The sequence below is a fragment of the Alligator sinensis genome, unplaced genomic scaffold, assembly GCF_000455745.1.
Source record: "Alligator sinensis unplaced genomic scaffold, ASM45574v1 scaffold1321_1, whole genome shotgun sequence".
NCBI lineage: Eukaryota > Metazoa > Chordata > Crocodylia > Alligatoridae > Alligator > Alligator sinensis.
The window spans coordinates 115302-142543 of record NW_005843387.1 but is presented as its reverse complement, the minus strand read 5'-3'; the positions used below and the strand labels follow the sequence as shown (position 1 = coordinate 142543).

Sequence of the window (27242 nt, the reverse complement as noted above, 5' to 3'; positions counted from 1 at the left end):
GGTGGGACTTTGCTGTCTGTGTCTCCCAGCAGATGTCTGGGTAGTTTAGGTCCCCCATGACTACCGCCTCTTTAGCTTTTATGGTCTCCGAGAGCTGCCTCAGGAGCCCCAAGTCTAGTTCTTCCCCTTGGTGTGGGGGTCTGTAGCAGACCCCTACCACCAAATCCCTTTCTCCTTGCCCCCCATGTAACCTAACCCACAATCCTTCTACTTCCTCATCCTTCGATTCCGTCTTGATGAGGGTCGATGTATATTGCTCATTGACATAGAGCGCAACCCCTCCCCCTTTCTTCCCCACCCTGTCCTTTCTGTACAACCTATAACCCTCAATATGTATCGCCCAGTCGTGGGACGAATCCCACCAGGTTTCTGTTAGCCCTACTAAGTCGTAGGTGTTTTCTACAAGCAGGAGTGCTAGTTCATCCTGCTTGTTCCCCATGCTCCTAGCATTAGTATATAGGCACTTGAGCCCTGTGACTGGTGCTTTTGCTGCCCTGGGAAACATGACAGAGGAAAGGTTGAAATAGCTTTGGAGAAGAGAAGACTGAGGGGATATTTGATAAGTGTTCAAATTCCTGAAGGATAGTTGTAGAGCGGCTGGTGATAGACCAGTGGTTGGCAGTGTTTTGTAGCTGCATGCTGCAATGACCTAGCTGGCCCCTGTTGCCATTTTCCCTGCTGCCCAACTGTGGCATAGGGCAGGTGAAGCTGTCCCTTGACTAACTGCAGTGCAGGCAGAGCTCTGCACCTCCACAAATTGTTGAATCCAGTGGCTCCGTGGTCCATAAGTTGCCATCTCCTGTGCTAGGCTAGGCTCTGTGGCCTCATGGGGTAGGAAGAAATAATTGTCTTAAACTGCAACAAAGGGAATTGAGGTTAGATATTAAAAAGAAATTTCCCATTATAAAGTGATTACGCATTGGAACAAGTTACCTATAGAGGCTATAGACTATTCATCTTTGGAATGTTTTAAGAGCAGGTTAGACAGACACTTGACTGGGATGGTTTAGACTAGGATGATCCTGCCTTGAGCAGTGGGGTTGGACTAGATGACTTCCTGAGAACCTTCCAGTCCTACTTTTCTGTGATTCTGTGGTTCCATAAGGTTTTTTTGCATTGCTCATATTCAATAATGTTCAGATAGATGCTTCTTCATAGTTTCTTTGGAGTGGTTAGAAAACAAATCTTTCCTGTTAATTATAAATGGGAAATATATTCGTTTTTTCCCTTGGCCTATTTTCGATAAGGTATTGTGCAACATTAATAGCGGGACTTTGCCTTTTAACTGAAAATACTGTAATTCTACCATGGCCATCACTAGTACTTTTCTAAAACATGGCAGAAAGATTTCTCGAGCAAATGTACACAGGTTCATCTGCAAAGCATGAATCTTATATGTAATACTCTCTTTTTGAAACAATTTTAAAACCAAACAGGAGAGAAATCCATACCCTCTTGTCTTTAGGCTTTATGGAATTAAGTTTAATTTCTTTCTTAGTCTGTAACTGAGAGTCCCAGAGGCATTGTAACATGAGGAGAGTATCCATGACCATCAGGAAGAAATTAAAAGATAGAACTGTTTGACTTCTTATCTTTATTCTGCAATTGTGTAATAGATATTCCAAGAAGCTGTGCTTTTCCAGTCACAGCAGAGTAGACTCTGTAATGAAGAATGTGCCAGACAGAAAAATGTCTGAAAAAAGCCAGTAGTGTTTGAGTGATGTTGTAGCCATAATGGTTGAGGAAATATGCAGGAGGCAAGGATTTTTGAGAGTGATACCTGTTATTAAATAAGCTTTTGAATGCAGTACTTTCTGCAAAAAAGCTAATATGGTTAAAGGGATTTTCTGTTGAATTTTTTCTGGTTGAAAATTTTTGTCCTGTGCTTCATTCAGAGGTCAGTTGCTATGATAGTACAGAAGCTTTTCTTATGTGGGAATCAACCTCAGCTTCCTTTTCCTTTATAATTATTTGCAAGAAAATGTGAATTTTATCTTGTTCTCATAGAACAGTGTAGACTCTCTCTCTCCTTTAGACATATACATAAGCTGTTCTAATAGGGAGTAAGAAAATCAAATGCTATCAGTATCCCTTTACATTTCAGAACAATTTGCATGGGTGAAGGAAATGTGAAATCCAAATTTTGCATTTTTATTGGAAATGTGGACAGTTAATTTTGTCATTGTCTTCTGGGAAATCATCTGTATCACTTGAATATTGCATACAGTTGCATCTAAGGTTACAAATGTTTGTGTGGGAGGAATGGAACCAGCTATGTTTTAGAAAACTGATTGCATCTGGGATTTTATTTTGTATCACTTTAATATTAAACTACATTATTACTGTTTGCCTTATACAGGATATTGGCGCAAATGAAGATTTTAGTGATTGATCATTGCGTCTTTAATTGTCCACTTTTCTGTCCTCCTACTCTTAACTATATTGGTCTCCACCATGTATATTGATGCTGAGTATAAACTTACGTGATAAATAGCAATAATGTTCTGATGATTTAGTGCTGATGAGTGTCTTTTGTGGTCTTGTACTAAAGAATATGTCTGTACATACCTGTTCATACGTGCTGCTAGGCACTGAGCGTGGCAACGAGAAGTGCTGCCTTAGAATGGAGGAGGGTCTCTGAGGCTGTGTTTGATGTTGGGGATGTAGGAATCTCCATCTTCCTAAAAACCTGATTAAAAACATTTGAGATTCTCTGAATATGATTTGATACATTGAAGGCAAAGTACTGGATCACAGAAGAATGAAGATTTACTAAAATTAACTCCCGTCACTTCTTATGTTAAATACACTCCTTAAAAGTGGAGTGATTGTTATTTAAATTTTTTCTGAAACATTGTGACAGTACTGTTTTCCACTTTGCATTACTGTTGTTGAGACCTAAGGTTGATTTTTGAGGTCCAGTCTCAGAATGGTTGGTACTTGAGAGACCTGAAGAAAAGGATTTTAAGAGTTACTTTTTATACCTAGGATTCTTTTCTGTTTATCATGTGGTGTTTTCTAGCTGACTCTCCTTCATCCCTTCTACTCTGCGGTGCATGAAATTTGAAGGAATATACTTTTCTTTTTTCTTTTTTTAAATTTCAGCTGTTGTTCTGTATGATTATATCAGTTCAGATGGATGGGTAAAAATGGAGTGTGGTCTCTATACTAAAATATAAGGACACCTGTACACGAGCGGAGAAACTGCTTCAACGCGCTGGAATTCCAGCAGTCTGCTGGAATTAATCGAGTCTGCAGTTTCCGTGCTCCAGCAGCCTCCTGCGTCTCCTGTATCAGCGCCCCTGCGCTTAAAAAGGGCAGTGGGAGTGCACTGTCCTTTTTAAGCATGGGGACACTGATACAAGAGATGTGGTGGAGCTTTAATTAGAGCACCTCTGAGAGTAAAAGTATAAAAGTGCTCTAAGTGATTGACTCTTTTCTTCTGTGTTGAGAAGCAGTGCAAACCAGCATATGCTCCTTTTGGATTTGGTATATTTTCCTTTTATCAATGTTTGCCATTTTTTACACATGTCTGTTCCCACCCTTCATGTTTCATTGTTGCTTCACTTTCTTTAGAATGTTGTGAAGGCGCTTTTCAATCTGGGTGTTACTTTTTTGTGTTCTTTTAATCCCAGAGGCCCTACATTATATCTTGTCTCAAGTCAAGGAAAGTAAATCTGGTGCCTGTAGAGCCTACTGATACCATTGATTTTGCTAGCAGGCGAGGTGAAACTGTGCCTTTTTCGGTTTCTCTATCTCCTCTGCTGCTCTGTACAGAGGGCCAGTTTCCAAATAATTGTGCTGGTATAGGCCAACCAAGGTAATTTATTCTCGCTCTGTTTTATCGGTTTCTTCCTTTTTGGTTTGTTCTTTGTTTTACTTTCTCATCTTTGCAATTTTCTGCTACATCGCCTCTCTTTATGTATTTTGTGGGGAATGTGGGGGAGAATGACTTCAGAGGAAGGGAGATTATTTTTGGTTATTGCTGCTTAATGCTTCTCTTTCTGAGGTGGTAGGATTGGGAGTCGAAGTGTAGATTTTTCCCTCTGCTTTGCCTTAGTGGCTTTCCCTCAGTAAGAATTACCACAACTTCAGTCTGTTTCATTCTGCCGTTTCTGCTATGGCCTATGCTGTATGGCAGAGGGAAAGTAGGTTGTTGGCCTAAGCACTGAGCTGAGGACATTGATTTGCCTATTCTCTCCGTCCCATGATATTAGAAGGATTGTCTCTCTTGCCCTGCTGCATCCTCTTCATCTGTATGTCCTTATCCTGAATATTAAGGAAATAGTCTTAGGTTAAATGTTATTTCCACTCTCCTGCTGATGGAAATATTTGTATCTTCTAGGAATAATCCTTATTTTTTAGGATAAAAAAAATGCATATTTTTGTGGTCTATGCAGCTGTACCTCAACAGTGAGGGAACAGCACTAATTTTGTTAGTTGGAGATATGGATACTTACCATTCTAAGTTAAGAGCCAAATATGGTTGCAATTTTCAATGATGCATTACCAGTGAGTAAGGAGTAGAGGTAATTAGCTGCATGTGGAGTTTTATATGGTAATTTTCAAATAACAGCATCTGAGTAGTGCTAATAACAGTTAGAAACAATAACATAGAACATTTCCAGGTTTAAATGTTTGATATCTTTAACCATTTAGTGTTTAGTTTTAATATAGAAACTTGTAGAATAAATTATCAACAAGGCCAATTTATAATAAAGAACATTCACACACACAAAATTAATGGTGTGGTTTAAACTGACAAAAAAATCAGGACATTTAGAGTTGGGCTGCAGTTCTGTTTTAAGTAATTTGTGGCTATTGTGTAGCTGTTGGTATGGATTGTCCTGTATTAGATGTCTTCCCATAGCCCTAAAAATGTTGTGATCCCATCATATGGATATATTTTTTAAGTATTTTAAAATGTATTTAAAAAATGTGTTATAACCCCATGCACAGGGAACTTGGGTTAATTTATGTAAGGCACAATTCACCACTGTAGTTTAATTCAATGTTTTTTCCTGCTAGTGCTGCTGTTTCTTCCCCTTCCCCATGCCCCCTCCCCCTTAAAAAAAACACAAACAAAAAAAACTACCAATAATTGGTCATTGTTGGATAATTTACCATTATTTACATTGTCCTTGAAGTGACAAATTAACACCCCTTTATTTTTTCATACATAAAGCGCATTCTATCTTCAAGTTGAATTGCTTAATAGGCAGTTAGAGCCCTCAGTCACCAGAGATGGAGGAACATACTATTTTTCTGAGATATAGCGTCTCTGTTTCTGATGGCTTTGATATTGTGGACTTCACATACAGCGTTACTTCTGATACCTCTCAGTAATACCATGATGTATGTAACTATCCCCTAAGAAGATGAAATACAGATGAAGCACCTTTGCAAAGTGTGCAACGTGCAAAATGTTTGGCTTCTGGGGTCATTATAGTGCATATTACAATACTTTTGTCTTACTCTGACAACTTTGATATCAAACCTTTGTGAAGACTTTTGGGGGCTTATTTCTGAAGATGAGAACATTTCAAATTACTTTAATATTTTAAACATGGTGTTTTATTTTTCTTAATTGCTCTTTTATGGGGAAAAAAATCCTTAAGGGATGGGATAGGCTAGACCCTAGGGGTATGATAGAAAAATACCTAATTATATGACTGTAAAGTGATATAAACACATGTATAGCATTATCACATTTTTAAATTCCTGTTTTCAACACCAAACAGTAACAACATCACATTTACAACTAATATTTGCTTCCCTGGGTGAATTGTTTACTAAATTAATTTTCAAGGCAGTAAAGAGAACATGGGAAGAGATTTAAAAAAGGGGGTCGTCTCCAAAAGGTGAATTGCCAAGAGTTATTGTAAAATTGAAAAATGCTAATGAAAATAAAGTACATGCTATTAATGTTGATGTTCATGCAGTCTGAAAGAGTTTGTATCCTGTTAATTCTTATAAATAATTTTTTTCTGCTTGATTCCTTTTTCCAGGTGATTCATGGCAGGGGACGTGGAAGGGTTTAGCTCCTCCATCCATGACACCAGCGTCTCTGCTGGGTTCAGAGCACTGTATGAGGAAGGATTGCTTCTTGATGTCACTCTTGTCATTGAAGACCACCAGTTTCAGGCACACAAAGCACTGCTTGCCACCCAAAGTGATTACTTCAGGATTATGTTCACAGCAGACATGCGGGAACGTGATCAGGACAAAATCCATTTGAAAGGTCTCACTGCCACAGGCTTCAGCCATGTTCTCCAATTCATGTACTATGGAACTATTGAACTGAGTATGAACACTGTTCATGAGATTCTGCAGGCTGCCATGTATGTTCAGCTTATAGAGGTGGTGAAGTTCTGCTGCTCTTTTCTCTTAGCAAAAATCTGCTTAGAAAACTGTGCAGAAATTATGAGACTCTTAGATGATTTTGGTGTAAACATTGAGGGAGTCAGAGAAAAGTTGGACTCCTTTCTGTTAGAAAATTTTGTGCCACTCATGTCCCGACCCGATTTCCTGTCATATCTGACCTTTGAAAAGCTCATGTCTTACTTGGATAATGATCATCTGAGCAGGTTTCCAGAGATAGAACTGTACGAGGCTGTTCAGGCTTGGCTGCGGCATGATAGAAGACGCTGGAGGCATACGGACACCATCATTCAGAACATCAGGTTTTGTTTGATGACACCATCCAGTGTTTTTGAGAAGGTTGGTGCATTTGAAAGCAATAGACAGGATTCATCATTTAGCTAGGGCAGCATGCCGTTAAATAGGTAAGATTCCCATGCTTGTTAGGAGGAACAAAGAGAGCACTGATTTTTTTTTTTCTCCAACAAATAACATATTTAAAGAATATCATATCTGAAAGTAATGTCAACTGATTTTAGAAAATAGCACGTTTGTGACTGGAGAAGCTAGAGTTTCTTAGGGTTTATTTGTAAATGATTTCTTTTAAGAATATTTAAAGGAACTCTTAATTCATATGAAGTTTGTTTTATTTCAGTCATTCTTGCTGTCTTCCATATCTTGCTGCTTTATTCCAGGGAACTCTTGGGATGTCCTCATAACTGGGTATCAGTATAATGGAAGTCAACTCGCATGGTCTCAATTTTAGTTGTAGATACATGCACATTGTATATATGTTTAAACTGTTGTTTATTACAAGAAATCTACATTTTAAATAAATGTCACCATGTACTATAGCAGTGTGTGCTACAAAAAATGCTTCGTCTGAAGGAAAAAAAAAAGTAGCAAATGGTATGCTGTTAGATTAAGTATCATATTGATGTTTGCAGGGTAAAATTTTTGGAAAGCATGCAAGTATGACATAGCTACTTGAGAGCTCCTAAATCTTACTGAAAGGCAGCTATGGTTAGGCTCCTAAGTTACCAAGACATTCTTGGAAGCTTTAGCTATAATGTATCTTTAGCTTTTTGTATGTACATATACATGTACATGTAGAGGGGGAGATGATGTTCAGAGGGCTACACTAATTTACACAAATTCTGGATTAATAATTATTCAGGGAAAAAATGCCCTTAAAATCCCTGATTAGAATTTAAAAAAAAAAAATCTTGCCCTCTTACTTGGCAGCAAAAATATTTTGAACAAGTTTTTATTACAGCATTTAACTAATGTTCTTCTCAGCAGCCCCAGTGCAATTCTGTTGAAGTCAAAACTTCATCTCCTTAGAGCAGTTTCCATTCTTGCTGTCACCTTGCTTTGTTGATTGTTTTTGTTTTACCTGCAATGCAACTATGTATGCATAAAGAATAAGGTCATAAGTAAGTTAGATGCTGCTTCCTCTAAGGAACAAGTTTCTCCAGATTAACTTGCTATTTCTCAGTGTCCAGTGTGCATTAAACACTATCCTCATAGCTAGATGTTTTTAGCTTAATAATCACATTATTGCTAACAATAGCAGTGAACTGCCTCCCCCCCCATGGTGTTTTCACACAGTTGAAAGATAAATATTCTTTTGTATCGTTGTAAGAAGATAAAGTAGGAAAAAGGCTCCATTATTTAAGCTTCTTTTTGTTGCGTTAAAGTATATAGAGTCTGAAAAGAGACTTTATAGTAACTTGGTATTCCATGTTAGATTTGTTTATGTTAATATAAAATATGGATTTGTTAAATTTGAAAGTTAGTTTGATTTTGCAATATTTTGTTCATTTTTGTTACCAGTACTAAAATAGAACAAAGATACAGTAATTGAAAGCTAGAGCTCTGACACTGAAAAAATTTACAAACACGTTTGACTACACACACACACACACACACACACACACACACACACACACACACACGTATAGTATAGTACATATAGCAGCATTGAAGTTAAGTGAACAGTTTTATTTTTTGCAGTGACTTGGATCTGAAAGGAATTTATAGATCCTGTTGGATATCACATTTATTCCTAAGATCAGAAGAGAATCCTTTATTTTCCAAATGAATGAGGAAAAACAAGAAATATTAGTTTTTACTTTGAAAGAAGAAACTTATTTGTCAACATTAGAGAAATCCAAAAAAGTGAGCATTTGTGTGGCTTAAACACATAGGGTAGTAAAAAGAAGAGCTGTTTAGTTATGGTATTGAGGCCTCATAATTTTACTATGAAAAAATTTGTATCGTCAGACACCACTTTGAATTTTATGGCTTTTGTCAGATATTCTTTGCATTAATATAGTTCATATGTATGTGAGGGAGGTTGTATGTAGCTTATTTTATAACTTTTGGTGTAGTTTCTGGTAAATGCAGATAAAACTTTTTTTGTTGTATTTATTCAACAAACCTGTTATGAAATAGCAGATTATCCTACAAACATTTGCTCATCAAATTCCATAACTTGACTAAGAGTAGTGGTGTGAGCAAAGATTTGTAGGCTTAGTCCCTTTTTTTTTTTACAAAAAGTGTGTTTAAATACTAATATTTAAGCCTCACTTTTAAATTATTATTTAATATCATAGATATTAATAACTTGTTATGCTACCGTTTCACTCATTTTCTTGTGCATTGGCTACAGGAAGTAAAACATCAAAATATTTGTTTACATTGTGCCTAACCAAACTTATAGGCTTAAGTCTCTTGCCTATTACAGTATGTCTATTGGCTAGATGCAAATTGTTCTCACATATGGCTCCGCTTAAGCTTTGCAGTGCCAGAAAATTAGATGCCTTTTTCTAGGAGGGTCATCCAGATCAACAGGCTTAGGCACTTAACTTGCTCCATTAATTCTACAGGAACTTATGTGCCTCCAAAGTTCAATGCAGAGCACTAGTGATAAGCAAGGAGCCCCCTGTAACTAAAATCAGATATACTAAAGAGGATGTCTCTATACTCCCTCTCCTCCTCAACACTTCGGCACCTGACTCAGTTGCAAATCAGTGTCTCAGTATTTTTAGAGGGGAGGCAGCTAATGAACCAAGATTCCTCATTTACAAAGTGCATTGAGTTCAGTACAACATGCAGTGTCTGCACCCACTGTCCCTTGGAAGTGGTGGGTGGCAGTCGGGGCCTCAGTGTTATAGCACCTATCTAACCTATGGCATATAGATACATGCAGGGTAATTATGATCAAATACATGTAATATATATATTTTAAACCTATATCTAAATGTTTCTATCCCACCACTATTGAAGTATAAGGACCTGATTTTTGCATGGTGCTGAGCACTCTTGCCTTCATGCAGCAAGACACTTTCTAATGGGAAGGGTGGGGAGCAGTCTTTAAGAAGTTCCCTAAAAGTCTGCAAAGTAGGCCTTTGAGTGAATGGGAAGGAAATTTTACAGTTGAACTGAACTTTAGGTATATAAGCTCATGTTGCAGGTAGTCTTCAAAGAGTAGTTTTCAACCGTGTAGTTAAAAAATTCTGCTGGATTTTAATAAATTCTTAGCTGTAACTGCCGGCTTGGCTTTGTTTTTAAAGAGATTCTGGTCTGTGTCCTGCTTCTTTAGAGATCACTGTTCACCTCATATTTTATCTTGGGAGTTTACAAATAAATGGTTGCCAGCAATATGCAGAGAGAACGAATTTAACAGATACCATAATAAAAGGCTTTATTTATTTCCTTCAATTGCACTCAGAAATTACTAGCAAGCCTGTGCCATTTCTGGTTCATGACTTTAAAATGTTCACCAGAGTGAAGTACTAATTATGGTGTTCACCAGTACATTCTCTAGTGGTTGGAGTTTTATTTGTCTCTAGCCCTAGCTAGAGTACATTGAGTGTGCAAGTGATAAAGGCACAGGTAATTGTAGTGAGGTTAACATCTCAAACATAAATTACAACTGTTTCTGTATAAAAACCATGTACATTTTCTGTTTGTAAATAAGTGGTTCAGGGGACAAATATATTTACCTCTTGTGGGTTTGATCAGTTAATATAACCTCCTATGTGAAATGATATGCTAATTATATTTTAATTTGCTGTCTGTGCTCTTGTGCAGTCTGTAAATGTGTGTATTTATGTTGTTTGCTGCTAGTGTATACATTTCAATTGGAATGCTTTCTAAGAAAAGGTTTTCCAAAAGGCCTACATATTCTAAAGCAGGAGTGGCCAGCCTGTGGAGCACAGCAGATCAGAGGGGGCATAGGCAACACACTGATAAATAGAGCAGCGGGCAGAAAGCAAAGCAGATCAGGCAGGGGAAATGGTTTGGAATGGTACTAGAGAAGTACTAGGGCTTCATTTGTGGCATACCTACTGAAAAGGTTGGCTTACACTGTTCTAGAGTATGTATCTGTGTGTAAAATAGAGTAATAGACCATCAGCAGTGCAGTTCTTTAAAAAAAAATTGCTGAAGGAGGACTTTACATTCCTAGAGACTGAAATCCTCTTTTTTTCCTCCCTGTGTGGGAGAGGAATAGTCTTCTGAGGTACTTCAGAAAGTCAGAGTAAATGAATAGGCAGGTGTGTACCATTCAACCCTTGGCCTTTGTATTGAAGGGAAAAAACCCCAAATGGTACTGATAGTGACGATTATTTTCTAGCATGCACATACATGAGTTGAAATTATTCTATTACCTCTTTGATCACCGACAGTCAAACAGCGATTACATCAGTGGTTCTCAACATTTTTAGACTCAAAGGACTCCTCCACAACTTTTCAAAATGTTGCAGCAGCCCATTCAGAAAACTAATATAAATATTTATGAATAATATGCACATAATAACATTGTTAATTAGTGATTGGTTATTAATTAATTAGATCCTTACAATTATATTATACTCACCCCACTACCACTGTAGCTAAGCAGATTTGTGCTGCACGCCTCATGCAGAGCCAGATCAGGAAGTGGCTGTGGCAGCTGCATGTGCTTTTGCCATAGGCCTTTCCAGTCCAACCTAGCATGGTGTCTCCCGGAAACAGGCATGTCGAGCAGATAGAACTGTGCCGTGTGCCAGGAGGCATGTCAGAGCTAACTGAGAAATGGCTATAGCAGAAAGGTGCAGACAGGTGTCCTGTTTCTGCTGCAGCTCTTCCTGGCCCAGCTCCAAAGTGCTTCCTGAATACAGAGGTGCATGGGGCAATTCTACCTAGTGGCAGTGGCATCTGTCTCCAGGCTGCTGCCTCTGTGGGGTGACGGAGGCATGTACCTTGGTTTTCAGGAGTTGCATAGAGCCCAACTGAGAGGGAGCTGCAGGACGAGGGGGCATTGTATCTGACTCTGTTACATTCTACAAGCAGGTGTGATGCTTCTGCTTTAGCTCTTCCAGGTTCAGCTCATGCAGTGCAGACAGACGCACTGCCTCTGCTATGGCTTCATCTCAGCTGGTTTCTACCTCCCTCCTGAAAACCAAGGTAAGTGGGGCCATTTCACCCCACAGTGTCATTGCAGCATGCTGATTGAGAACAACTGTATTAGATGGTGAGAACTTGGGCACTACTAACGTGGGAACATTATGAATAGGCAATCTGAGTGAAAAGTTCAGCCTCTCATTAATTTTTCCTATTAATAATGCAAGACTGTATCAGTTACCATGTTTTTAGGATTGTTATAAATAAAATGGGTTAGTTGCACTAAACTTAGTTGATGGTGAAAAATGTTAAAATAAATAGGATGTAATTCATTTTGTGAATATGTATGTGTATTGCAATAAGGTATTAATATCCAATATGCATACAAGAGCATAATTATCTTTGAAATAAATATTCTGAGAATAGATGCATTGAGTTAATGCATGTTACAACTTTGAATGCAAAGTCTTTTAATTTTTTTGAGTAATATGTATGTAATAGCAGGAAAAGGATTATTCAAACAAAATACTACTGTCTCCATAGCAGAGATAATTATGTTTTATCTGGTAGTAATATCCCAAATTTAGATTAATTTGGAAGCTATCACATTAAAGCAATAATGTAAATTATCTCTTGCATATCTGCTCTCTAGCAAAACATTACTTTAACCCACTTGACTCCTGCAAGAGTCTTCTTCTATTGCAGTTTGTTCTTAATGCTCCACTTTATTGTTGTTAAACGGTAAAATTTATTTATTTATTTATTTTTACATCTAGAGACTTTATAATACTTTGCAAAAATCTTTTTCTTTACAGTATTTCAGTTGCAGATGTTAACAATTATTACAAGACACCTAGCCCTTTATAGATGCAGCGTGCCGCTCTTTGAAGTTGCTAAGTGGAGCATCTCACTTAGTAAAAATTACAGTCTCCCGCCCCCCCTTTGTTTTTAAGACTTAATTGCTTCTATCAGCTTTTCTTCCGTTCTTGCTTGCTTATTCATCTGGACATCTATAGAAAATAATAGTGAGGGGCATGAGAAACCCGAAGATGTGAGAGCAGAGATTGGTGTAGGTTGAGAAGAAAGTGTCAACATGTAGAGGGAAAATGTAGAAAGGTGACTGAAGAAGAAAGGAGAAGGATGACAGTGAAGTCGGTCTGTTTCTTTGTTTTGCAAAATAAGTAAAATTTTAAATAAGAAATGAGACACAACATTATATGGTGGATATGGCACTTCATAATGGATATGGGAAACAGTGAATTTAGATTTGGGAAACAAGGGTCTATTCCTGGCTTTGTCACTGATTTATTTGGATAAATCACTCGATTTACTTCCTCCGTTTCCGCTCCCAAACTGTCTGAAATATTTGGACTGTAAGGTCTTCAGGGCAGCATGCATGTTTCTTCAAGAAGTGGAAAAGGGGGCCCTCATCTCTGTTACTTTGCCCTGTATGCATAGTTGTACTAATTAACAGAGATAAGCTTTCAAGGGAAAGAATAAATAAAAGATGAAAAGGTAAAGGAGACCTAAGGCAGGGGTGTCAAACGTATGGCACACGGGATGTATCTGACCTGTTTCATTTGGCCTCTGGGGCTCCCAGAGGTGAGTGGCAGCAGGACCTGCTTCCAAATTTCCAGTGATGGAGCCCTGATGGGTGAGTGGTGAAGGGGTGAGTGACAGCTGCATTAACCACCTCCACTTGCCCTGTTCCTGGGCCCATATATGGCCTGGGCGACTCCCTGTGGTCTGGATCCAGCCCACAAGGAGCCCCACAGTTTGGATCTAGTCTGGGGGTGCAAGTGAGTTTGACTCCCCTGGTCTTACAAAAACAAAAACAAAAAAACCCCCAAAAGGAATGTAGGTGAAACACAAAATGTATACATGGAATTGTGGCTGAAAAGTAAAGTAAAAGAAAATTGACCCAGGGGGGTGGCAAACATTTAACTTACTTATTAATTGCTGTATCTATTTTGTGTTGTTTTATTTCTTTGGACTATGTCCCATAGTTCTCTAGGTCTTAGAGAAAGAAAGGGTGGTATAATACTGTGAATTGAACCATGGGACATATGCCTGGAAGGCTCAGTGCACCCATCCCCTGCTATTACAGGCAACTGTGGCATATAACAGTTCTCATAAACTGGTCAAACTGTCCAAAAAATTATATCTTTTTTGCTCTCACTACTCCTATTTTATGATCACTGTTACAACTAGAATCTCGTCAGGGTGGGGCTGCTTGCATTTCATAGATTTAATACATTTTTAGGGTTGGAAGGGACTTCAGTAGATCATCAAGTCTGACCCCCTGCCCTGGGCAGGAAAGAGGGCTGGGGTCAGATGACCCCAGCCAGGTGTTTGCTGAGTCTCCTTTTAAAGACCTCCAAGGTAGGGGAGAGCACCACCTCCCTTGGAAGCCCGTTCCAGACTCTGGTAAAGAAGACTGTAAAGAAGTTCTTCCTAATGTCCAGTCTAAATCTGCTCTCTGTCAGTTTGTGGCCCTTGTTTCTAGTAACTCCATAGGGTGCCTTGGTTAGCGGAGTATCTCCTATACCTTGCTGCTCCCCCGACAAATTTGTAGACAGCCATCAGATCCCATCTCAGCCTTCTCTTATGGAGGCTGAAAAGTTCCAGGTTCCACAATATCGCCTCATAGGACCTTTCTTGCAAGCCCCTAACCATATGAGTGGCCCTCCTATGAACCCACTCAAGGCTATCCACATCCTCCTTGAAGTGTGGTGCCCAAAACTGGATGCAGTACTCCAGCTGCGGCCTTACCAGTGTCGCCTAGAGGGGAATTATAACCTCCTGAGACCTGTTTGTGATGTACCTGGTAATGCATGATAGTGTGTGGTTAGCTTTTTTGACCACTTTGTCACATTGTCGACTCAGGTTCATCTCTGAGTCAACTATGACCCCAAGATCCCTTTCTGCTGCTGTACTGCTTAGAGTCATTTCCCAATCTGTATGTGTGTTTGTGATTCTTTCTCCCCAGGTGCAGTACTCTACACTTACCTTTGGAGGCTCTGACTCAGTGAGATACGTTGATAAAAACTTTAACCTTGCTAGGGATACCCATCTTGGGCAAATTGAATAGAGGCCATACACAAAGTAATTTCTAGGTCCTCTAGGGTTTGGGAAGGGGGTGGATATGAGGTAGACAGCTTCATCTCCTGAGAAATTGCTCTCTTTCTAAAAACAAAGAAAAGATTTTGTTAGACTTAATCTCAGATCCTTAGATCAGTTGCTCAAGGTCCCCTCCATGTTCTGTATAGGACTCTAGGCTGTACAGATGAATGCTACAAGGTGGAAATCAGCTGTAGTTATAAGGGAAATGAAATGTTAAAAGAGTATTGACAATTTTGATGTGAGTCTAGATGGCTGGGATTAGATTGTATCAGACCAAACAAGAAAATGATAATCAACTTCTGAAGGAAGCAAATTCATTTTGCTTCTGAGTGGAAATGTGAAAGATTCTGTAGGCAAACTGGTAAAACATTCATTGAGTCTAATTCAGTGGTGCTCAACCTTCCAGGGCCGTGGGCTGGACAGATGGCTTAGGATCAGTCTGCAGGCCTGATCTAGCTTGGGGCTGGTGCTCAGGGTCAGTCCATGGGTATAATTGTATATACTGGTTTGGCACCACATGCTGGATCTAGCTGCGGCACAGCCCCATGCACGGGGCTATGTCATCTGGCCCACAGGGCCTCCCACGGGTCTAGGACAGTGACAGCATTAATTGCCATGGTTGGGAAAGCTCCAACAATTAACACTGCCACCACTTTCTCGAGACAAGATTTCTGGACTTGTGGGGAGCCATATGGGCCAGATGACATGGGTCTGCAGGCAGGATTTGGTCTGTGGGCCAGAGACTGAACATTACCGGTCTGTGTTGATAGAGATGCTAGTTGGATGGGGTTTTGAAAACTCTATGGAAAGGTTAGTGGGTGAGCTTTGGTTGCAACTACAACCTAGTACAATGGACAAACATGAAAATACATGAATAGGTGGATTGGCCTAATCAGAGTTGCTGAACAGCTGGGTTTCAGTCAACAACTTGCAAAACAGGTTACAAAAGTCAGTATGATAGCAGATGATCCTAGAGGTTGTAGTCTTGAATACTGTTAAGTTTACTTAAGCAGCACCTTGCATAACTCTTGTGACTTCATCTGTGATGCAAGTACTTAAATGGCAAACACTACTTTTTGGAAGTTGATTCTAGTATGGAAGGCTAATGCCACTAGTGCTAAGAGCATAAATTTAGTAACAATGTACAAAACATTCATGTGTGTGGAATGGAGTCATGGAAGAGAGAGAAAGTTAAACTGCATTCGGTGTGGATGTCTTCACTGGATGTTTAGATAAGTAAAACAGAGACTAAAGAAAATGAAGATCCTGGGAGAAGTTGTAACTACCAACAGTTGTACAAATGTTACAAGAAGATGGACTTACCTTAAGTATACTTTGAGGGTGCCAGATTACAGGCTTCCCCAACAAGCCTGGTTTTGGCAGCTGTAAGGCAAAGGTGGGGCCTTTTTCTACACATTCAGGACTGAACGTTAGTCATGACTAACCTGTGTCACTTACGCACCTGATAAAGATTCAAGAAAAGGATTGGTTAAGACTCTTACTGGAAGGTTGTTCCAGGACACACCCCCTCCTCTTCCTCTCTCATTATAGACAGCATCTTCTAATTACCACCCTAATTTATTCATAGCCAACTCCAGCTGATGAGGTTATAGCAGGAGTTGGCAACATGGCCCAGAGGCCTGCTGAGCTGGAGCACTTCACCTCTGCTTGTGTTGGGGCTGGGCAGTGAGAAGCTTCACTAGGGCTGCTGGAGACTGCATCCACATTCATAGACGTAGGGTTGGAAGGGACCTTGTAGATCTTCTGGTCCGACCCCCTGCCATGGGCAGGAGAGAGAACTGGGCTCAAATGACTCCAGCCAGGTAAATGTGGAGCCTCCTCTTTAAGCCCCCCAGGGTAGGAGCCATCACCACTTCCCTTGGAAGTTGGTTCCAGATCCTAGCCACCCTGACTGTGAAGTAGTGCCTTCTAATGTCTAGTCTAAACCTACTCTCTAGCAACTTATGGCCGCTATTCCTTGTTACTCTGGGAGGCGCTCGGGGGAACAAGGTCTCTCCCAAACCCCGCAGGTCCCCCCTAGTAAGTTTTATAGATGGCCACCAGGTCCCCCCTTGAGCCTTCTCTTGCAAAGGCTGAACAGGTTAAGGTCTGTAGCCTCTCTTCATAGGGTCTGCCCTGCTGTCCCCAGATCATGTGAGTGGCCCTCCTCTGGACCCTCTCAATGCTGGCCACATCCCCCCTGAAGTGCAGCGCCCAGAACTGGACGCAGTACTCCAGCTGCAGCCTGACCAGTGTCGCATAGAGGGGGAGGATCACTTCCTTGGACCTGCTCGTTATGCACCTGTAGATGCATGACACGGTATGGTTAGTTCTACTGACCGTGTTCTCGCATTGTCAGCCCACGTTCATCTTGGAGTCAATAACGACTCCCAAGATCTTTCTGCCACCGTGCTTTCAAGAAGGGAGTTCCCCAGCCTATAGATATGCTGCTGGTTCCTACTGCCCAAGTGCAGCACCCTGCATTTGTCAGTATTGAATCCCATCCTATTTTCATTTTGCCCACCCCTGCAACCTGTCCAGGTCCTGCTGTAATCTGTCCTTCCTTTCTAGCGTGCCCACCTCACCCCAAATCTTGGTGTTGTCTGCAAATTTAAACAGGCTGCTCTTCACCCCGTCGTCCAAGTCGCTAATAAAGAAATTGAACAGTGCGGGCCCAAGGACCGAGCCATGGGGGACTCCACTGCCCACTTCCCTCCAGGTCGAAAATGACCCATCCACCACCACTCTCTGAGTACTACCCCTCAGCCAATTTGCAATTCATCTGACTGTGTAGGCATCAATGCCATAGTCACCTAGCTTTTTAATGAGCATTGTTACTGCTCCCTCTCTGCCCCTTATGCTTTCCCTCTGCCTCCCAATGTTCATATTATTGTGACATCAGGATCATAACCAAGTCCAGAATTTGGCCTGAGATGCACAGAACCAAACTTCCTTACAGTTGCACTTAGGTATTTGAATGTGGACTTTTTATTCAGAAATTACTTCTAGTAAACCTCTCTAGGAAATATACCTAGAGACAAATTTGACACAGTTATGATTTTATCTCTTAGGTATGTGGGCATATAGTCTCTGTCTTGAAGAGTCCAGAAAGTGATTGTATTGAATAGGTTGTAAATTCAAAAATTAACAAACCACAACCTTGTGGTGTATTTCCATGTACATAAATTCCCTACCATGATCTTTGCAATGGCTACATTGCAGAAAACCCCATAGATATAAAATTGCGAAAGATCTGTTGGGCCGTCCAGTTTGAGCATTTGTATTATATCAGTTTTCTTGGCTGAAGGAATAAAGCTTACAATAAATTATGGGAATACTAAATTTGTGGGTGGCTTTTGGTTCAGTCAGGGGATCCAGGTTCATTTCTGCCTCAGTCACAGGTTTGCTGTGTGTCCTTAGATGAGTTTCTTTGTGTAAAATGGTAAAAGATACTCTCTGAACTCATGAGAGAGAGGATTATACATAAGCATTATTGCTTACATGTCATGGAAATATTCTAATGAAAACCCAAAAGACAAGCAAATTAGATTCCTCAGTCATTTGGGGTTGAAAAGGTGATGGGAAGTATATACCTCTTCCCTCAGTCATAAAGTTGTTACTGTTTGCATGCAAGATGAGAGAGGGAGAGGATTATTTTGAAGATTAAGTAATTACATTTAATGCTGAATCTATTTCAAATCAGATTTTTTAATATGCTGAATATAGGTATACAAATGTTATAGGTATACAGATATTTGGCACTGAATAAGTTGGGTACTTCAGCAGCAATCTCGTCATGTGTTGAAAGCTGTTTCCACAATAAAAAGCAAGAGAGGCAATCCTGTCACCCAGAAATATAGCAACAGATGTTTCTGCATTTGTTTTCAGCAGAGGCACTAGAGAGTCATGTTTATGTAAAAGGCATGTTTCTGTTGTGGTCAGTTTCATTGCTGTTCTTCATTTTTTTAGGTTGTAGAATTGTTTTGGTAAGGGAAGAATAATGAAGGTGATAGAACTCACCTACAAGAGACAAGATTTGTGTTTCCTATTTAAAAGCCATAGTAGAAATTATTGCTTCCTGAGTCCTGCCTTTTTGGGTTTTGGGTCAGACTTGCTGTTGCTGGTTAAGGAAATAAATATCACTTTAGAACTTGTGCTCGGTTCTTTTAAAATATTGATTTAAAATAGTGCTGTTTGAAAATCAGGAATCGCCTGTACCTACTAAATGTGAAATGCAATATGGGAGAAAATTTTTGTGTGTTAGGACAATGATTCGAAACTATTTATTTTGGAAAGCAGTTTTTTTGCTGAGCATTGTGATGGTTCAGGGTATTGAGGATCCAGATGGAAAGAATGGGATACAAACTTACTATGGCAATTCACAAGAAAGGGAGTAGGAAGAGGATTTGGGAAACTTGCTTTTTGTAATACTGTCTGGGAGAAGGAGGAGGCTGTCCTTTATAGTTCTGTTGCATCTGTGGAAAAGGGAAACAAGGTTTAGTGTATTGATTGGGTAGCTCTGTGGTGCAGGAGTGGTGAGCAAGATGTCCTTGTGCTCCCCTAGGTAAAATTCTCAAGGTTTGCTAAGGTGAATGGGCTCTCATCTCCCAAGATCCATAAGCTCATGTATAACTTAATTTTGTGTGCACGTTAGAACCTTACTGAATTGGGAGATTTATATAATGTTGCTTTCCTTTTTTGAATGGTTTAAAACAATATTTAAAAAATCAGCTTTCTGTATTGATCATTTTTTCCTTTAAGGCACTGCCTAGATCAGTAATTCTCAACTGGGGTGCCACATGCTCCTTTTGAGGGTACTGTGGGATGGTATGCAATATTAGCATTGTTAGGTATGGAAACCCCTGCACAGTTTTCAAGATAAACCCATGGAGAAGGCAGGTCAGAGTGGCACTTTAGAGACTAAGTAATTTAGAAATCCATAAGCTTTCTTCATCAGATGCAGAGATTTAAAGTAGGAATCTATAGCATCAAGACCATTCTGACCTGCTGTAGTCTTTCTGAGTTCTTTGCAATGGAAGAATTGCTTTAATCTGTCAGTAGTCAAAAAGAAGAATTACTCTAATATATCTGTAGTCAAAAAGGAATGAAATTTAGGTTTTGAAATGGGTGTCACTAAAATCAGACAAATTATAGAGGGGTGCCTTGAGTAGAAACAAACTTAGGACTGCTGGCCTAGATGCACGTTCTTCCGAAAGTCTGTCCTCATGGTCTCCTCTTCTCTATAGTGTGCATATGACCAACTCTATAACCTTTTTATCATTTTTTTTCTTTTTTGATCATATCTTTCAGTCCATAGGTGCCTATACTAGAGGGTTTCTCTTTTCCTGTTTTTATTTCCAATACTCATACTTTTCTCTCAAAATGTGATGGGTTCATTTGGTTTAGAAAGCATAATCATGACATAAAGCATCATGCGTGACTGCTACCTCCCTACCGCTGCACCGGGCATGTGGGGGCTTCCCCCTCCTCTCCTGCTGCATGTCGCATTGGTGCTTTGATTCTACCTGCAGCTTCCTGGAGTTGCTAAAATGCCTTGGGTTGCAGGCTGTCCCAGCAATGTAGGCTGTGCCCCACTTCTCTGCCTCCCACCTGCTTCTGCAGCCAAAGCAATGAGGGAGTGTGAGAACAGCATGTGACAGAGTCTGAGGGCCACAAGTTAACCCCTCACATGTGGTGTGGTGGACTGCTAGTTGAATAGCTCTGATCTTACACCATCCATCTAAAACAGGGGTAAGCAACTTTTTCCAGCTGCAGGCAGAATAACACCTGGGTCAGAGGTGGACAGTCAGGTGCTAGGACCCTGCTGCTGCTACCACTTGTCTAACTGGTCTCAGCTATTGTTTATCCCCATGGTAGCCTGGGGGGGAGGGTGCCTTCTGCCACTAAAGCCCCATATTCATCGAGTGGATACGACCCACCCATAGGATGCCCACCCTGAAATAAAATGTTCTTATAGTGATAGCCACATTTTTATTATATTAGTTGTACAAGATACTTGTATAACTTTCCCGTATAAGTGATATATAAAATATGATCAAAATCAAGAAATAATAAGAGTCAGACAAGAAATAGTAAGAGGTGGAAAGGTTCTTGAAGAGTTATAAGTTGTTGCAGTATTTTTTTTTCTAGCTATCTTAATTTCTGCTGATCTTTGTATCATTGTGGTTGTATCTAATCTGACACACTGGCTGCATCCATTCGAGCATGGACATTTGGTTCCCCAGGGACAACTAGCACCAGTGCAACTTATGCCGCTGCTAGCTGTCCCTGGGGGGAATGCCTGTGCCATGTGCACTCTGGCGGCTGACAGGTTACTCTGGGTGGGGTAAGGGAGGCTGGGGCCAGCACTGGGCTGGCTGCAGCAGCCTTACCTGGGGCCCTGGGGTCCTCCTGGAGCTCTAGCAGCAGTTATCCTGGTGCTCGGAGCCTTGCTGGCAGCCGCAGTACCACTCCTTCTGGCCAGGCTCCGGTTTTGAGCGGCGCACGCTGCCCCCCTATGTGCTGCTCTGTTTTTTTTTTTGTGTTTTTTTTTTTGTGCAGGTTTTTTTCCACAACACAGCTGAACATACAGTATGTAGCACTGCACCCATGTCTGTGGCATCACATACCGCATGGCCACACTAGTCTGGACACAACCACTGTTTTTTAAATATCATAATAGTAAGTAATGTTGATACTGTTGTTTTCACTTCTCTTCAAATCTCCATGGTAGGAAACAACCCTACACACACGTAACTGGGTTTTTATGAAAAAGTGCTAATAAAATGCATTGTTTCTTAGACCCAGGATTAAGGAAGGAGATGGTATCTTTGCCCTGATCCTATTGTCTGATGTATTGGATGTCATAAGAGGAACAGTAAAAAAAAAAAAAAACTAACAAGCAGGATTCTGTATTCTGGACCAGAAATACCCCTTTTCTTTCTCCATTTCCCAGTAGATTTGGGGTTTTCTTGGTTCAAGTGAAGGAGTTAGGTATTGTATTCTTTTTTTCCATCTGATGTTTTCTTCCACTGTTTGGCAGGTATTTCAATCTCATAGATTAAAACTTCAATTTTAAACTGTTCAGAGTAAAAACTTACTTTCTCAAATTAGGTTTCACCATCATGTTATCTTGATGCAACTTTGCTAATCCACCAGTCATCTGTAGTCTTCAAGAAAAACCTGAAGACAAAACCTGAATTTCTAGAGTAAAGGAGCAGAATGGTATCTTTTTAAGCTTTTGCTTTTAATTTTGTAGAAATCAACCCCAGTTTGGGGAGACTTTATTCAAGCATTAGTCTAACCAGTTTTATTATAAAATTAATGTTAATGTGTATTAAATATATAACAAGTTTCTTGAAAGATATACTGTGACATGGGTAATTAAATATTGATGCCGTGTCTTAAAATTACTGATAACAGCTAGTTCATATTATGCATAAATTACCTGAAAACGTACTTTAAAAAAAATTAAACGTAGTACTGAGAGAATGTGTAAATAATGCAGGGAAATAGCTCGCATTTCTTTGCCCTTTTCACCTTCTTTTAAGTAGTAAAGGTTGCTTGATATCGAAATACTTGTTTTGAGAAATTGCTTCGTTCTTTGAACTTCCTTTGGTATAAATTTTAGGCATGCCATATTCTTTTGTACAAGCTTGTATCATTTTTCTGGAAGTGGTATAGCTTTTACATACTTGATTTTTGCCTATATTTGAGCTTTTGTAAAACTTCATATTTATGTGTAGGTGGTAGAGGATTTGTAGTGTTTTAGGTAGGATGAGCTTGAATCCAAGTTATAGAGTTTTGTTTTATTAAAAAATAAGTTTTATAACCTCTGCATTCTGTACTTCCCTAGTCACAAGCTTTTTGGATGTGTTCTTCAAGAATAATTACTACAGAAATAATCTTGTGTTATATATTTTCTTTGTCTTTTGTAGCATTCATCTCTTGGGTTTGCATTTGTAAGTTTAATTTTTTTCCATTATGGGCACAACATTCGTATTCAGTGGCTTTTTATCTGTGTATTTGGAGTAAGTGCATGTATAAAATAACATATATGGTTGTGGTAAAGGATTCCATTAGCCTGAAACAGCCACTTAGTTCACCTGTGGCTTCACCATTCATATGTAGGTTATCTTAAATGTGTGCTGGCAGTCTTTGTTGCATTATAGTCCATCTTACGCACACTGTATAAATCACTGAAAAATCATTTTGAAGAGATTTCAAGGATGGGGGGGGGGTATTTTAATTTTATTTTTAAATTCAAGGCATTTGAGAAAGTGTCTTTATACCAAAAAAATTACGACTTTAAAATACAAGCCTTGCAGGTGCTTTGTCCATCATTGGGAAACTGGGATTCTCCCCTTTTTCACAGTATAAATTTCTGATTTTTTTTTTTTTTTTTTTTACTCTCAAATTTTTCTGTGGCTTAGGAGTGTTCTTAGTTTTAGCAAACATTAAATTTGGGTGGGAAAAGAGAATGTTCGTTGTCATCGCATTGACTTCTGAATTTGTTTTAAACTGCTTGGAAATTGGGATAGAAATGGGTGTGTGTAGACAAGGGGATCAAAGGTACAATTTATCACGTATATGTCATCATCATGGGAATATGTGTATGCTATATATCCATGTTTTGCTATAGGCCGAGATGGTACTTCCTGCTATATTTGAGATTTAATGCTTTCTATTAGATGCTCATTTAGGTTGAAATTTTCTGTGCCAGATGTCTGCCTCCAGCTAACTGTTTAGTATGTTTCAGCAACAGTAGTTTAGCTGTTTTCAATAAGGAGGTTAGATAAAAGTTCCCTTATGTTGCTCATGTTAAAAATGTGTGTTGCACCTCCTATACCTTAGAGAACAGAGACTTGAAATTTGGTAAAGAAGTTACGTCAGTACAAGCATGCACCTTCTGCTCTTGCAGGTGAATCCACCCGCAATTTGCCTCTGAAAACGATTTGCATATACCGGTAATTAATAGAGGCTTGTTAGAGGCTGGCAACATTTTTCTGCAAAGACTGTATACAGTGAGCATGTTTCATTCTTGCATAGCTCCTTTATGCTGACTGGACTGGGCATGGATTGTCTCCACAGAATGACAGAGCATGGCTCACTCCACAGCTGCCAGATATGCAGGGACTGAGCGAGGCTTTCCCTGCAGTTGCCCTTCTCAAAAAAACGAAGATCTCACTGTGGTGTCAGGCATTAGCACAGAGAACAAGACAAATATCTGTTTGTAGCTCTTGGTGTTCTTCCTGCTTGTGTCCAGACAGGCAGAGGAGTGGAGAGGAAGCAGCCTGAGTTGCCCAAATACAGTGGAGAGAGGACAGGGAAGGTGAGAGGGACACAGATAATTTTGGAGGGACAGGGTAAAATGGGGACAGAAAGTCTGTAGTCAGTTGATTGATTTTCTTTCTTTTTCCAAACTGAGGAATTCTGTTTTACTATTCATGCCATGTCATCAAATTGCTTCAAAATTCACTGGCAAAAATGATACCTACTATTAATGTCAGTTGGCTAGGAACAGATGTGCCTTTGAAGTGCTTTGAATTCAGAACACTTCAGTGCCATACAGATATGCCTGCCTTTTGACTGAACTACTTCAAACCCTGGATCAGAAGTGCTCTTTAGCCAGGGAGTGTCATAGGTCCATATTGTCCTGCAGGTTGGGGAGTAGGGAGAAGTGGGACAGACTGCCAATGAGCGCTCCCCTGTGTACTGAGCTGTCCTCAAGACCTTCCAGAAGTTCCTGAGGACAGTAGAGTGCACAGAAAAGTATACACTGACCTATGGGATGAGCACCGTGGAATACCGGAGGATAGATTGATTAACCTCTCATCCTCTGCTGGAGTCTACGGACATTTCAGGAAGTGCTGCAAAACGAAGCACTTCAAAGACGTTCCTCATCAGGGGTGTGCAGTCAGTAGATTTACTATTTGGAGACCTTCCCACAGCACATCTATCCAGGGCCTTTCTTTGTTGGCCCAAGTGATACTTATGGTTCTGTTTGAAGGTTTCAACCCAGATGATGACCCATGGGAAGCTGAAAGGGAAGTTTGGAAGATCTTGGCTTTATGCCCACTTTATGGAAATGGGAGACTCCTCCATTGCTTGCTCCTGTGGCCTTATGGCTGAGGGCAAGCAAAACTCAGGGACATCCGAACCCCAAGCCTCCGGGCTTGGTCCTGCACATAGGATGCCTGCCAAAGGATTTGGAAACATTTAAAGCCCCAGGTAGGGTGGAGGATGTTTGCTGGTAGTAGGGCCACTTTATGGTTCTTGACTGACTCATGGATTTGGAATTGATTTGACTGATTTGGCTTGGAACGTGAAAAATTCTCTTTAAAAAAACAAGTTTGCATTTAAAAAATCATAAAAGTTTATCTATGAAAAATTACATTAGAAGAATATTAGTGATGCAAAGTCAAAATTTGCATCTAAATGTTGGAAATGTAAATTTAACCTGGTAATCCCTCCTCCCTCTCAAATTGGCATATTATTATTGACTGCCTCAAAATGCATATGGAAAAGGAAGGGGCATAAATTGGATAGAATTACACAGACAACCTAAAGTGTGAAATTTCTAGAGAGTGGACATTTATCTTTACATGTCCGTCTGTCTGTCTCTCTTTTCTGTATAGTATATAATATTGTGTGTGTATGAATGGAAATACTTAGCTTATAGCTCTTTTAAACCATAGATCTGAAAGTGTTTTATAAAGACACACAACAGATAAGTGTTACAGATAAGTGTGTGCATGTTTATGTCTGTGCAAAGTATTAGTATGGACTTGTTACATTGACACCTGTGACTTTTGTCCATATAATCAATTGAACAGGGATTTCCAAAAGTGGTGTACTGGTATTTTACAAGATTCCTGTGGGTGAAGAGATAAATGCTCTCTTCCCCTATCCAGTACCCTGCACCTGCTCCAGCAATTCTGCAAGTACCCGTGGCTGTTCCTCTCCAAAATTTGCTGTAGGCCCCCTCCCACAACCCCCTCCCAGCACCGCCGCTGCCCATCCAGAGTGCAGCCTAGCCCAGCCCTGTGCCGGGAAGAGACTAGTACAGCACCTGGCCCCAGCCAGCCCCACTCCGCGCACAGATCCAGGGGCACCCCCAGTGCCCTCCTGGGGTACACATAGTGGCGGGAGCTGCCCCCCATCCCTGCACCCCCTGGACAAGCTGCGGCTCTGTCCCATGTCCCATCCTGCCCCAGCTGGGCAGTTCCGGCCCCAGCCCCACCCTCCCTCATCACAGGGGTCTCGATCTGCCTCCCCACACCCCTTCTCTTCCCCCTTCTTTCCACCACAACAGACTTACTAGCCAGGCACTGATTTTCAAGCTGCCGGGCTGCGTATTGGAAATTGGATCGATATCAGCCAATATGTCTCCTTAAAAATCGGCTATCAGTATTGGGCCGAAAAATCTCATATTGGTGCACCTCTACTGCTTACCAAACTCTTCCCTGCCCCCCAGGCAGCCAGTGTGCCAGTTTTGCCATTTGTCCCAGCAGTACACTGCTGAGCGTGAGGTAGGCAGATGCATAGTTGCAGTCCAGCTTATCCCCTCCACTCTTCCCCTCCACACTGTCTGCCTCTTCCTGAACCTTGTTTATGCCTCAGGAGCAGGCCTCCACTGTTGAGACAACATGTGAGACCCCACAGAAGCAAGCAACCATCCCCAGGACACCTCTCACTAGCCCTGAGCCCATGGAAAGCAGAACACAACAGAGTGAGGTCCTGTCCCTGCCACCCTTAAGTGGCACCAGCTGGATCAGTGATTCTCAACTTTTTTTTAGCCTTAGAGGACCCCTCCACATCATTTCTGAATTTAGGTCCATCTTGGTGATTTTCAGCTGGAGTGCTGCAAAATTCAGAAAAGTTATGGTGTTGTTATTTTTAGCAGTATGTCTCAGCACTGATTTCCTTTGGCAGGGGAATGGAATATATTATATGTTATAAAAGTGTGTGTGCACGCGCACCTTGTTAGGTGTAGGAGTGGTGTGTGCGGTCAGTTCTAATCCAGAAGAAAGGTGTGCCCAAGGTATCAAACGTTTGGTAAACACTGACCTACAGGCTGGCTGGGGGTTGGAATTTTTCCCTTCGTGCCAGCATTTCCTATCTATTTTGCAAGGCAGAGAGATGAGTAATAGAAAGCTAATGGAACGTGAGCGTAAGCACAGTTTGGTTTTGGAATAAATGCCCACAATGTCCTCAAGGTATAAGAATGTTTGCTTCCAAATTCCTTTTCATGTAACATGCACCAATAGTGACACAAGTTTTCTGTCTTTCTGACGAGACTGGAAATACAGCACTGCTTGGTAGTACCTATAACCATTATATATATATACAAGAGACAATGGAAGCTG

At 40.5% G+C, this 27242-nt stretch overlaps 1 protein-coding gene across 4 annotated transcripts in view; it reads left to right on the top strand.

The window, feature by feature from the left end:
• KLHL15 (kelch like family member 15) overlaps window positions 1-27242 on the top strand; it is a 42149-nt gene that overhangs the window by 8036 nt on the left and 6871 nt on the right. For 3 of the 4 annotated variants that reach the window (XM_025195077.1, XM_006038547.2, XM_025195076.1), the window contains exon 2: window positions 6009-6720. In XM_025195077.1, the coding sequence (XP_025050862.1) occupies window positions 6016-6720 (705 nt within the window). In that variant the 5' untranslated portion in view covers window positions 6009-6015. Of the gene's footprint in view, window positions 1-5841; window positions 5862-6008; window positions 6721-27242 lie in introns of those variants that run through there. The other variant, XM_025195075.1, reaches the window with a different exon arrangement.